This window comes from Scylla paramamosain, unplaced genomic scaffold (assembly GCF_035594125.1).
Source record: "Scylla paramamosain isolate STU-SP2022 unplaced genomic scaffold, ASM3559412v1 Contig31, whole genome shotgun sequence".
NCBI classification, from domain to species: domain Eukaryota; kingdom Metazoa; phylum Arthropoda; class Malacostraca; order Decapoda; family Portunidae; genus Scylla; species Scylla paramamosain.
Genome location: NW_026973696.1, coordinates 127501 through 140000, shown reverse-complemented (window position 1 = coordinate 140000; position 12500 = coordinate 127501). Strand labels below are relative to the sequence as shown.

General features: G+C 43.9%; 3 protein-coding genes and 1 long non-coding RNA gene across 7 annotated transcripts in view; 1 reads left to right on the top strand and 3 right to left on the bottom strand.

Moving 5' to 3' along the window:
- The window catches only part of LOC135097750 (large ribosomal subunit protein uL16-like), a 4032-nt gene extending 602 nt beyond the window's left edge, over positions 1–3430 (bottom strand). Inside the window, exons 1-4 of the mRNA XM_063999771.1 lie at positions 3223–3430; positions 656–854; positions 342–448; positions 1–113 (exon numbers count right to left, since the gene is read on the bottom strand). The exon at positions 1–113 is cut by the window's left edge and continues 50 nt beyond it. Coding sequence (XP_063855841.1) covers positions 1–113; positions 342–448; positions 656–854; positions 3223–3245 — 442 coding nt within the window. The 5' untranslated portion in view covers positions 3246–3430. The remainder of the gene's footprint in view (positions 114–341; positions 449–655; positions 855–3222) is intronic.
- A 477-nt stretch (positions 3431–3907) lies between these two features.
- Positions 3908–9226, top strand: LOC135097748 (putative ATPase N2B). 4 transcript variants are annotated; one of them, XM_063999767.1, is made up of 5 exons: positions 3908–4162; positions 5399–5999; positions 6392–6805; positions 7548–7688; positions 8140–9226. In XM_063999767.1, the coding sequence occupies exons 2-5, from the start codon at positions 5400–5402 to the stop codon at positions 8392–8394; spliced, it is 1410 nt and encodes a 469-aa protein (XP_063855837.1). In that variant the 5' UTR covers positions 3908–4162; position 5399; the 3' UTR covers positions 8395–9226. The 4 variants fall into 4 exon arrangements, with proteins under 4 accessions (XP_063855837.1, XP_063855835.1, XP_063855834.1 ...); XM_063999765.1 differs by having other exon boundaries at positions 4096–4251; XM_063999764.1 differs by having other exon boundaries at positions 4112–4216.
- On the bottom strand, positions 6005–6430 carry LOC135097751 (uncharacterized). Its single transcript, XR_010266112.1, has 2 exons — positions 6278–6430; positions 6005–6217 (listed from the first exon to the last, which is right to left on the bottom strand). It is a non-coding gene; the product is annotated as an uncharacterized LOC135097751 (long non-coding RNA).
- An 842-nt stretch (positions 9227–10068) lies between the features above and the next one.
- LOC135097764 (cleavage stimulation factor subunit 2-like) overlaps positions 10069–12500 on the bottom strand; it is a 7565-nt gene continuing 5133 nt past the window's right edge. The window contains 5 exon segments of the mRNA XM_063999790.1: positions 10069–11156; positions 11786–11907; positions 12002–12140; positions 12142–12205; positions 12303–12428. Of these exon segments, the coding sequence (XP_063855860.1) occupies positions 11040–11156; positions 11786–11907; positions 12002–12140; positions 12142–12205; positions 12303–12428 (568 nt within the window). The 3' untranslated portion in view covers positions 10069–11039.

Here is a 12500-nt window from a genome sequence, read left to right as displayed (position 1 = left end):
CGTGGGCCTTGTGGCGGTCGTGTGTGCGGACAGACATGATGGGCTGTCCGATCTGCACCCGCGCCACAGTCCCCTGGGGCTTTCCAAAGGCTCCGCGCATACCTGTCTGCAGCCTGAGGGGGGGAGAAGGGGTCAGTGTGGGCTGGGGTTGGGTTAGGTTAAGTTAGGTTAGGTTAGATTTGGTTAAGTTGTTTTATGTTGTTATTGTGATTAAAATGAACAAACACACTCACACTCACACACACACACACACACACACACACACACACACACACACACACACACACACACACACACACACAAACACACACACAAACACCACCACCACCACCAGCACCCACCTATCAGCACCCGCACACGACAACATCTTGTTAATGCGGATGACGTGGAAGGGGTGGAGCCGAACACGTACGTGGAACTGGTCCTTGCCGCAGTTCTTCACCAGGTACTGCGGAAGAGGTGGAGGTGAACACAAACGAACACAAAGGAAGGTGAAGAGAGTTAGCGGGCCTGTCTGCTTCCATAGTCAATAAAATAACAAAAACAAACGCACAAACACACAAAATACTCTAGCTACAGCCAAGCCATCACCCCCCCAAGTCTCCCCAGTCTCCCCACCCCCCACAGGCACCCCCAAATCCCCGCAGCACCTCACCTTGTTGGCACAGATGCGTCCAGCCTCCAGCGCCTCGGATGACAGCTGTTCGTACTCATCAGACACCAAGTGGACGCACAACGGCAGCTCTCTCACGTCAGCCTTCTTCCGACCCAGGTCAAAAATACGAATCTTGGGGTCAGGCACGCCCCTACAGAATCTGCTCTTCGGGTATGGCTTGTTCTTGCAGTAGCGGTAGCTGTAGGAGGGGGTGAAGGGGGGGTGAAGAGGTGGAATGCAAGTTTTCTATTTTTTTCGATAAGTGTGCGCGTTTGTGTGTTTGTTTCATGTGTGTGTGTGTTTGTGTGTGTTTGTGTGGTGTGTGGGTGTTCTGGTGGTGTTGAATGGGTTGTGGTGGTGGTGGTGTAATGCAAGTTTTCTGAGTTTTTTTGATAAGTGTGTGTGTTTGTGTGTTTGTTTCGTGTGTGTGTGTGTTTGTGTGTGTTTGTGTGGTGTGTGGGTGTTTTGGTGGTGTTGACTGGGTTGTGGTGGTGGTGGTGGTGGTGTAATTCAAGTTTTCTGTGTTTTTTTCGATAAGTGTGTGTGTTTGTGTGTTTGTTTCATGTTTGTGTGTGTTTGTGTGGTGTGTGGGTGTTCTGGTGGTGTTGACTGGGTGGTGGTGGTGGTGGTGTAATGCAAGTTTTCTGAGTTTTTTTGATAAGTGTGTGTGTTTGTGTGTTTGTTTCATGTTTGTATGTTTGTGTGTGTTTGTGTGTTGTGTGTGGGTGTTCTGGCGGTGTTGACAGGGTTGCAGTTTATTTATTATTTTTTTTAAGTAGGAGTGACACTGGCCAAGAGCAACAAAAATCCAATAAAAAAAATGTCCACTGAAATGGCAGTCCCATAAAAGGGTGAAAGCAGTGGTCAAAAATTGATGGATAAGTGTGTTGAAACCTCCCTCTTGAAGGAATTCAAGTCATAGGAAGGTGGAAATACAGAAGCAGGCAGGGAGTTCCAGAGTGTATCAGAGAAAGGGATGAATGATTGAGAATACTGGTTAACTCTTGCGTTAGAGAGGTGGACAGAATAGGGGCGAGAGAAAGAAGAAAGTCTTGTGCAGAGGCCGCGGGAGGAGGGGAGGCATGCAGTTAACAAGATCAGAAGAGCAGTTAGCATGAAAATAGCGGTAGAAGACAGCTAGAGATGCAACACTGCGGCGGTGAGAGAGAGGCTGAAGACAGTCAGTTAGAGGAGAGGAGTTGATGAGACGAAAAGCTTTTGATTCCACCCTGTCTAGAAGAGCAGTATGAGCGGAACCCCCACAGACATGTGAAGCATACTCCATACATGGACGGATAAGGCCCTTGTACAGAGTTAGCAGCTGGGGGGGTGAGAAAAACTGGCGGAGACGTCTCAGAACACCTAACTCCACAGAAGCTGTTTTAGCTAGAGATGAGATGTGAAGTTTCCAGTTCAGATTATAAGTAAAGGACAGACCGAGGATGTTCAGTGTAGAAGAGGGGGACAGTTGAGTGTCATTGAAGAAGAGGGGATAGTTGTCTGGAAGGTTGTGTCCAGTTGATAGATGGAGGAATTGAGTTTTTGAGGCATTGAACAATACCAAGTTTGCTCTGCCACAATCACAAATTTTAGAAAGATCGGAAGTCAGGCGTTCTGTGGCTTCCCTGCGTGAAATGTTTACCTCCTGAAGGGTTGGACGTCTGTGAAAAGACATGGAAAAGTGCGTGTGTGTGTGTGTTTGTGCGTCTGCTTTGTAAATGTGTGTGTTTGTGGTGCATGAGTGTTTTGATGGTGTTGACAAGGTGGTGGTGATGGTGGTGGTGTTGTGATGCAAGTTCGGTCTTTTTTTTATAAGCGTGTGTGTGTGTTTGTGTGTTTGCTTCGTGTGTGTGCGTTTGTGTGTGTGTCTGTGGTGTGTGAGTGTTCTGGCGGTGGTGGTGAAGTAAGCCTTGTGTGTTTTTAATAACCGTGTGTTCTGGCGGTGTTGTGTGAGGGTGAAAGGTCAAACGTAACATGGGATGGTGTTGTGATGGGGGTCAATGGGGTCAATGTGGTGTAAGGGGGGTGATGGGACGCGTGGCATTGTGGGTATGGGTGTGCTGGTGTCAGGCGGTGTTGTGGTGTGGTTCTGTGGCGAGATCTTGGTGTTGTGGTGTTGCATGGAGTAACGAAATAAATAAAATAAAATAATAAATAAATAAAGAATGAATTTGTAGTACCGGAAGTTAAAAGGATCGTAGAAAAAAAATAATGAAGGAAATAAAAATAAAAATAAAATATCACGAGAGAGAGAGAGAGAGAGAGAGAGAGAGAGAGAGAGAGAGAGAGAGAGAGAGAGTTGTACCTTATAAACTCTCTCTCTCTCTCTCTCTAATAACACAAGTACTTTCATCAATCTTACAACAAAATACCAAAACATTAATTTATCGTTTTGCACCACCCCATGCAAACACTACCCTACACTACCCTACACCAGTCTACACCACAACACCAAGCTCTAAATCACCAAATACCTCTCAAATAACAAACCCACAATACACTTCAGCCATTAACAAACTTTAAGGGAGGAAAATAACAAAAATATGAACAACACGAGGGAAACTCACCATCTCGCCGGACGCCTCCCCATCTTGCCCCTGAAAAAGCCAATATTTGAGGTCACACAGGGTCACCAAGCGGTCAAAATATGCTCAAGGTCCTTATCTATCACTGTGCCAATGGGGGTTATTAAATTATCAAGGGTTTGGGAGTTATTGGCAAAAATGATGAAGGGTGTCAACCACGTGCATCACCTTCTTCCTTCTCCGGGGTGAAAGAAGTTGTGGCGCGTGTGATGGCAATACTGTGACTCCCTTCAGTCTTCTAAAATATTATTGTTCTGTTTTTTCGTGTGTTTTATTGGTGTTTTCTTGGTGTTTTTTTGGTTTTTAAATTTTTCGAGTTGGTTTTTGTCTGTTTTTGTATGTTTTTCTTGGTTGTTTTTGTGAATTTGGGTTTTTTTATTCCATGCTTGAAATATCGTTAAAAGTTATTTCTATTTCTCCTTTTTTTGTTTTTTTTTCATAATTCTTTTGATTTTTCATTTCTTTTTAGCTGTTTTGGTGTCTTTTTATAATTTCTGTCTCTATTTATGTGTTTTTGAAATATTGTTGACATATTTATTGTTTTTCACTTATTCTGCCATTTTCTTCTAATTTCTAGTCTTCTTTTTATTTTTCGTAGCATTTTCTATAACATTATAAATCAATAATATGCAAGAAATTTGTTGTTATTTATGAAAATTAGGTGGGCATTCCAATATGGCAGCCTGAGAGGTTACAGTCGGCCATCTTGAACAGTTCACTAATTCCTTTTGCATATTTACCACTTTCATCACTAATTCCTTCCTAAAAATAACTTCCATCCACTATTCACAATTTTACATGATATTTACCACAACAAACAAGCACGAAAACTGACAAATAAAAAACAAAAACATCACCCATTCCAAGATGGCTGCTGGTGAAGCTGGAAAGCGGCCACCTTGGAATTCCCTCTGAGAAGAAAGTAAGGATGCATAGAGAAACGTTTACGTAATATTGTGGCGTTAATGAGCCGCAGGTGAGAGAGAGCCACGTGAGCCACTCCTCTCCCGGGTGAGTGTGGCCCCGCGTGGTTAGAAAGTAAGAGAGAGAGAGAGAGAGAGAGAGAGAATACAGCCCATTTAACGAAATCTAACATAATTTAACCTAATATAACCTAATATGACCTAACGTAACCCAGTCTGACCTAACGTAAGCCAGTCTGACCTAACCTAAGCCACCCTGACCTAACCTAAGCCAGCCTCACCTAACCTAACCCAGTCTAACTTGATCTAACCTAAATTTAACCATTCCTAACCCAACCCAGCTCACTTTGACCCTAACGTAACCTAACTAAACCCAGTGTGACCCAAACCTGACCTGATGTGTCACTGTAAGGCATTTGAATGTGACCTGACCTAACCTAAGACAGTTTAGCGTGATATAAAGCTGTATTCTCAAGTTCTACCCCCTCCCCCCTGCCTGCTTCTGTATTTCCTCCTTCCTGTGACTTGAACTCTTTAGAAGGGAGGCGCCAGCAGGTGTATTAGCCATAGAAAACGGAAATTAGTGGTATTTTTTTGGTATTATTTTCGTTGGCCTTAAAAACATTAAAGAAAACGGATTTTATCATTGTATTCAGCTATTGACGTGACCTTTCCCCGGTCTGACCCAGTTCAAGGCTGTTTAATTTAATGTAACTAAAATTCCATTGCTTAACTTAATGTAACTGGTAAAATATTGTTGTCTAAGTTAATTAAAGCTAATGAGGCCTAATGTAATGTTCTCTACCTTAACCAGACCTAATTTGACTTAACCACACCTCACCTAACCTAACCTAACCTAACCCAGTCTAACCTAACCTAACTCAACCAGACCTAACCTAACTCAACCAGATCTTACCTAACCTAACCTAACCTAACTTAACCAGACCTAACCTAACCCACTGAAACCCCCATTAATGTACTTTAAACTAACCTAACCTAACCTAACCACACCTAACCTAACCTAACCTAACCACACCTAACCTAACCTAACCTAACCACACCTAACCTAACCTAACCTAACCACACCTAACCTAACCTAACCTAACCTAACCTAACCTAACCCACTGAAACCCCCATTAATGTACTTTAAACTAACCTAACCTAACCTAACCCAGTCTAACCTAACCTAACCTAACCACACCTAACCTAACCTAACCTAACCGAACCTTCCACAGCATGGCGGGGCGCACCATGACGGGGCTGGGGCGGCTGGCGGGGCACGGCCGGGGGTCCCTCCGCCACCAGGGCACGGCAGCGGCAGCAGCGGCGGTGGCGGCTGGCGGGCCAATAGCAGAATATAACAAGCTGGTATCGTCCGGCAAACTGTTGGACGATGAGCACCAGCGGAGGATTCTGATTGGCTTAGAGCGCTGTTATAGAGAGGTGGTGGCTTATCCTGGGCCGCCACCTCCCCCTGGGCTCATGCGGCGGCTACTAGGGGGTCTGGGGGCGCTTGGGAGGGAGGTGGCAGCTCCCCAGGGGCTGTACCTATGGGGTACAGTCGGCACAGGGAAGACAATGCTAATGGACCTTTTGTATGACTGCGTGTGCGTGTCAGGGAAGCGTCGCGTGCACTTCAACGCGTTCATGCTTGACGTACATGCGCGTATACACAAGGAGAAGAGTCGTGTGCGTCGCGTACATGCCCCAGACCAAGCTAGGTATTTTGAGCCGGGAGGTACGTACACTATCAGACAGCGCCCCCATGACCCCATACCGCCCGTGGCCCAGGAGGTGCTGCAGGAGGCGTGGTTTATCTGCTTTGATGAGTTTCAGGTGTGTGTGTGTGTGTGTGTGTGTGTGTGTGTGTGTGTTGTGAATCTTTTTTTTTTTTTTTTCAAGTTCATTAGGGTTTGTGAGGTGTGTGTGTGTGTAGTCTTTGGAATTTTGAAGTTTTAGAGCAGCCTAACCTAACCTAACCTTCTACAGACTCTTAAAAACCCTATTTGACACACTTTAACCTAACCTAACCTTCTGTAAACCCTTAAAAAACCCTATATAATCATTTGACTCACCCTAACCTAACTTAACCTAACGTAAACCCTTAAAAAAACATATATAATCATTTGACACACCCTAACCTAACCTAACCTAACGTGACCCCTTAAAAAACCCTATATAATTATTTGACACATCCTAACTTAACCTAACCTAACATGACCCCACAGGTGACGGACATCGGCGACGCAATGATCCTCAAACGCCTGTTCTCCGAGCTGTTCTCCTGCGGCGCGGTGATCGTGGCCACCAGCAACAGGGCCCCAGACGACCTTTACAAGAATGGACTGCAGAGGTCACATTTTCTACCATTCATCCCCATCCTGAAGAGCCACACAGAGGTCTTCAATTTAGACTCTGGCGTGGACTACCGCGTCTGCCACCAAGACGACTCGCGCAAGGTTTTTTTCGTCAAGTCCGAGTGTAATGCAGAAGAGGAAGCACGGGTTTTGTTTAAGGTCCTCAGTGCTCAGGAAACAGACATTGTGAGGCCAAGAACGCTGTCTTACGGCGGCCGGAATGTGACCTTCGAGAGAACCTGTGGGGGTGTTTTAAATTCGTCGTTTGATGAGCTTTGCAATAGAGTAAGTGTTTGTGTGTTTGTGTGTTTGTGTGAGGATAAGGGAGCGGCCGTTAAGTTTGTTGGTCAATGTTTTCTTATTTTTTTGGTGTTTGGGTTAGTTTGGTCATAGTGTGTTTGTTTGTTTGTACGTTTGTTAATAAGTGTGTTTGTTTGTGTGTTTGTGTGAGGAACTGTTGAATTTCTCTGTCTTGTTTTCTTGTTTCTTTTTGGGTGTTTGGGTTAGTTAGGTCATAGTGTGTTTGTTTGTGTGTTTGTTTGTTTGTCCGTTTGTTAATAAGTGTGTTTGTTTGTGTGTTTGTGTGAGGAACTGTTGAATTTCTCTGTCTTGTTTTCTTGTTTTTTTTGGGTGTTTGGGTTAGTTAGGTCATAGTGTGTTTGTTTGTGTGTTTGTTTGTTTGTCCGTTTGTTAATGTGTGTTTGTTTGTGTGTGTGTGTGAGGAACTGTTGAATTTCTCTGTCTTGTTTTCTTGTTTTTTTGGGGTGTTTGGGTTAGTTAGGTCATAGTGCGTTTGCTTGTGTGTTTGTTTATGTCCACCTCCCTTTTTTGTCTGTTTGTTTGTTAATAAGTGTGTTAACATCTGTTGTTTACAAGTTACGCTCATCCACACCCCCTCAGAATCTCTATCCTATCCACTTATCCACACACTCTTCCACCTACAGCCCTAACTTGTCACTCCTATCCATTTATCCACTCACTGATCCACCATCTAATCCACCTCTGATCTGCTGTCTCATCCACACAGCCGCTTGGAGCCGTCGACTACATTCAAATCTGTCTGACTTTTCATACAATCTTTATCCGAGACATCCCACCGCTGAACCAGAAGTCAAAAGGCCAAGCACGTCGTTTTATCACCCTAATTGACACCCTTTATGACCACAAGGTACGTCTGTGTGTGTGTGTGTGTGTGTGTGTGTGTGTAGGATTATGAAAACACCCTTTAAAACCCCAACAACTTCCACTGCAGCCTGTTAAACTATTAGAACCATGAAAAACACCCTTGAAAACCCCAACAACTTCCACTGCAGCCTGTTAAACTATTAGAACCATGAAAAACACCCTTGAAAACCCCAACAGCTTCCACTGCAGCCTGTTAAACTATCAGAATCATGAAAAACACCCTTGAAAACCCCAACAACTTCCACTGCAGGCTGTCAAACTATTAGAACCATGAAAAACACCCTTGAAAACCCCAATAACTTCCATTACAGCCCTTTAAACTATTAGAACCATGAAAAACACCCTTGAAAACCCATATAACTTCCATTACAGCCCCTTAAATTACTAGAACCTTGAAAAACACCCTTGAAAACCCCAACAACTTTTTCTGGCAGGCTCGAGTGGTGTGCACCAGCGACGTCCCACACAAGCAGATCTTTCAGGGCCAGGAAGGGGTCACACACCACCCTGACAAGGACTCCCTCACCCTGATGGACGACCTGGGTCTCCGTGGGTCCCAGCAGGAGACACGAAACATGTCCATTTTCACAGGGGAAGAGGAAATCTTTGCCTTCGAACGCACAGTGTCTCGCCTCACACAGATGACAACCCCGGAGTACTGGGAACTTTACGAGCTGGAACGCCGGTGAGGGGGGGACGTCTAGGTGTGGTAGTTGGGTTCAGGGGTACAGGGGCTTCTTGGGGGCGCATTCCAGGGGTTTTCAGGGCTTACGAAAAATGGGACAGCTGTGTGTTGACCTGATAGCTCCCTGGACAAGCTCTTGCACCCTTGAACAACAATAATTCCCTTAACCCCATCTCAGGAATGGAGGAGGAGAGAGAGAAGCTTCAATTGACACTCGTTAAAAGAATAATTCCATCCAATATCCACACACTGCCATCTAGTGAGAAAAACAAACACTGCTACTTGAATTTCTTGTTGCAGTTTGTAAATATATAAAAGGTTTGTAATGTCTCTTTACATGATAGGCTTCAGAAGTTGTTTACAAGTGACTTGAGGAATAAACAGAGGTAGTACTGGTAAGAGAGAACAGGTAGATTGAAATGAATTAATGGGAATGAGAGAAATAGTGAAAAAAAAAAATGATGTAGGAGTGATTTAAGAGAATGAATGAGATGAAGGAAGGAATATTTGAATAGTGAATGAATAAGGGGATAGGAAGATGAAGTAAATATGAATCAAAACAAAGAACGTTAGGAAACAAATAATACCAAATAAAAAAAAAAGAAAAATGATAGAATGAATAGAAAAACAAGAACAACAACAACTACTACTACTACTACTACCACTACTACTGCTACTACTACTAGGGGTATGACAGATGCTAACAGTGAGCCAGTACAAGGGTGGTAATCTGCAAAAGTTAACAAATATCAACTTGTGAAGCCAACCATGTACATTTTGGGATGTAAACAAAACCTTACTGTAAACATGTACAGAATTAAAGTATATATATTGTAGTTTTGTTTGTTTGTTTGTTTGTTTACACCCTCAAGAATCCCACTGACTTCCACTGCAGCCTGTCAAACTATCCCTGGAACCTTGAAAACCAAAATAACTTCCACTGCAGCTTGTTAAACTATCACTGGAACCTTGAGAACCCCAATAACTTCCACTGCAGCCTGTTAAACTATCACTGGAACCTTGAAAACCCCAATAACTTCCACTGCAGCCTGTTAAACTATTAGAACCATGAAAAACACCCTTGAAAACCCCAACAACTTCCACTGCAGCCTGTCAAACTATCACTGGAACCTTGAAAACCTCAATAACTTCCACTGCAGCCTGTTAAACTATTAGAACCATGAAAAACACCCTTGAGAATCCCAACAACTTCCACTGCAGCCTGTTAAACTATTAGAACCATGAAAAACACCCTTGAAAACCCCAACAACTTCCACTGCAGCCTGTTAAACTATCAGAGCCACGAAAAACACCCTTGAGAACCCCAACAACTTCCACTACAACCTCTTAAACTATCCCTGGAACCTTGGAAACCTTGAAAAACAGACAGTACTGGTTACAATAATATTAAAGAGAATTACGGGAGCATGACTCAATGGAAATGGAACGTAGAAAATGAAACAAGACAAAATAAAGAAAGCAAGATTTAAACAGTTGATATTTTAACACCCAGAGCCCCGAAGCTCCCAGCACCGCCATGACAGTCTTTCTTAAACCTCTCCTCTCTTTCTCCCTCTCTCTCTCACGTCAGCAGGGGATCAGAAAAGCTTCGAAACACAAACAACTTCAAGATTACAAAGCTCCAGGGCCACCACAAGGTTAGAGAAATATTTAAACAAACATTTCGAGGAATATATTGAACATAAACAAACTGAATAAAGAAATACACAGTAAACCAGCACTATGACCCCTTCATTTCCCCTCTGACCCCGCCTGGTACACCTTTCCCTAATCACCGACGCACCCTGACCTCTACTGCAGCCACATGTGACCTCTAATTGGCGATAAAACTGCAGGATGTACGTTTTTTCCTGCCAGCTTCCTCGTAAGTCGTAAAAAATGAATTCTGGCATTGATTGTGTTGTTGAAAATGATAACAAGGGTTTTGTCAGAGTTATAAGGGAAGAGGAGAAGGGAAGGAGGGAAGGAGGAATGGAGAGAGAATAAGGGAGAGAAGGAAAGCAATGTTAGGGAGTAAATGGCCCCGTCAGCTTCTTAAATATCAGATGTAGTGAGGTTCAACAGCCCAATTGGTCGTTTCAGTGTTCATTGAGTCAAAATTAAGTATTGATGGTAGTTTTTTAATTATCCTTTGTGTTATGAGATGATAAATAAGTCAAGTTAGGTCAGGATTATACACAAGCTTGAGGAAAATAGTAGTAGTAGTAATAATAGTAATGAATGAATGGTAATAGTAATAATTCAAGATAGTAACTGTGGTTCCTTTAAGATTAATGAAAATAAACTAATAATAATAATGATAATGATAATAATAATAATAATAATAATAATAATAATAATAATATAAACAATAGAAATTTTACTACAATTATTATTATTATTATTATTATTATTATTATTATTATTATCATCAAACATTTTCCTTCTATATATTTTTTTGTCCCTTAGAGAGAGAGAGAGAGAGAGAGAGAGAGAGAGAGAGAGAGAGAGAGAGAAAGATAGAAAGTATTTAATCATTTTAACTCTCTCTCTCTCTCTCTCTCTCTCTCTCTCTCTCTCTCTCTCTCTCTCTCTCTCTCTCTCTCCCTACCACAGCACAACAAGTCTGCTGCTGCTGTGTGCTGTGGCCTAGTGCTGTGATCTCTGTATTTGCTCCTTCAGCTGCAAGATGGATGCACGCTGTTCTGGCGGCAACATCTTAATCTGCTCGTCCGAAAGCTGTAACACTTGCATGATGAGGCTGGCCTGTGGAGAGAGAGAAAGAGTGGTATTGGTGGTGGTGGTGGTAGTGGTGGTGGTAGTAGTAGTGTTTTTCAAGGTTCTGATAGTTTAACAGGCTGCAGTGGACAATGTTGGGGTTTTCAAGGGTGTTTTTCATGGTTCTGGTAGTTTAACAGGCTGCAGTGGACAATGTTGGGGTTTTCAAGGGTGTTTTTCAAGGTTCTGATAGTTTAACAAGCTGCAGTGGACAATGTTGGGGTTTTCAAGGGTGTTTTTCAAGGTTCTGATAGTTTAACAGGCTGCAGTGGAAGTTGTTGGGGTTTTCAAGGGTGTTTTTCATGGTTCTGATAGTTTAACAGGCTGCAGTGGACAATGTTGGGGTTTTCAAGGGTGTTTTTCATGGTTCTAATAGTTTAACAGGCTGCAGTGGATGTTGTTGGGGTTTTCAAGGGTGTTTTTCATGGTTCTGGTAGTTTAACAGGCTGCAGTGAACAATGTTGGGGTTTTCAAGGGTGTTTTTCATGGTTCTAATAGTTTAACAGGCTGCAGTGGACGTTGTTGGGGAGGTAGTAGTAGTAGTAGTTTACAAATATATTCAATGACTATCAAATTCACAACAACAACAACAACAACAACAACAACATTAACCTCACCTTCTCTTGATCCTGTCCAGCCAAACTTGTGGGGAGGGAAGAGGAGGTACTGGAGGGGGCTGGCACACCTCTGGGGGGCGCCTGGGTGGGGCCGCCCATGGGGGGAAGGGGCGCACTGGTTCCTGTGGGTGGAGAGGGGGAGAAAAAAATATATAAAAACAAACAAACAAACAAACAAACAAACAAACACACACACACACACTCTCTCTCTCTTACCACTGCGGAAATCCTTGTCCTGAGGGTACGAACCCCTGGCAGCCCTGGGGTCGCGGCTCTCGGGAGCAGCAGGGGGTGGAGGCAGCGGCTGGGGTGCTTCTGTAGTCCCTGTCGCTTCCCCGCGGGTCCCTTGAGGCCTCCCGACCCCCCTCGCCCCCTGACCCGCGCTGTTCTCTGTAGCTACGGGAGTCCCGGTCTCTGTCCCTGTCAATTGGGGTCAGGTCAGGTCAAGTCAAGTAAGGTTTTCAATCAAATATGCCAACGATCTTCAATTTGACCTTTCTGTTGAGCCAAGCATTACCTGACATCCCTGGGGTCACTCCTCTGGGGGAAGGTGTCCCTGGAGTCCCTAGGGGGTGGGGGTGGTTCCCTGAATCTCTGCTCCCCGCGCTGATCCACAAATTCGCCACGAGGGTCTCGCTGAAACCTGTGTGGAGGAGGAAAGTGAAGGGAGGCTGTGGTGGAGTGTGTGTGTGTGTGTGTCTGTGTGTTTTATCAA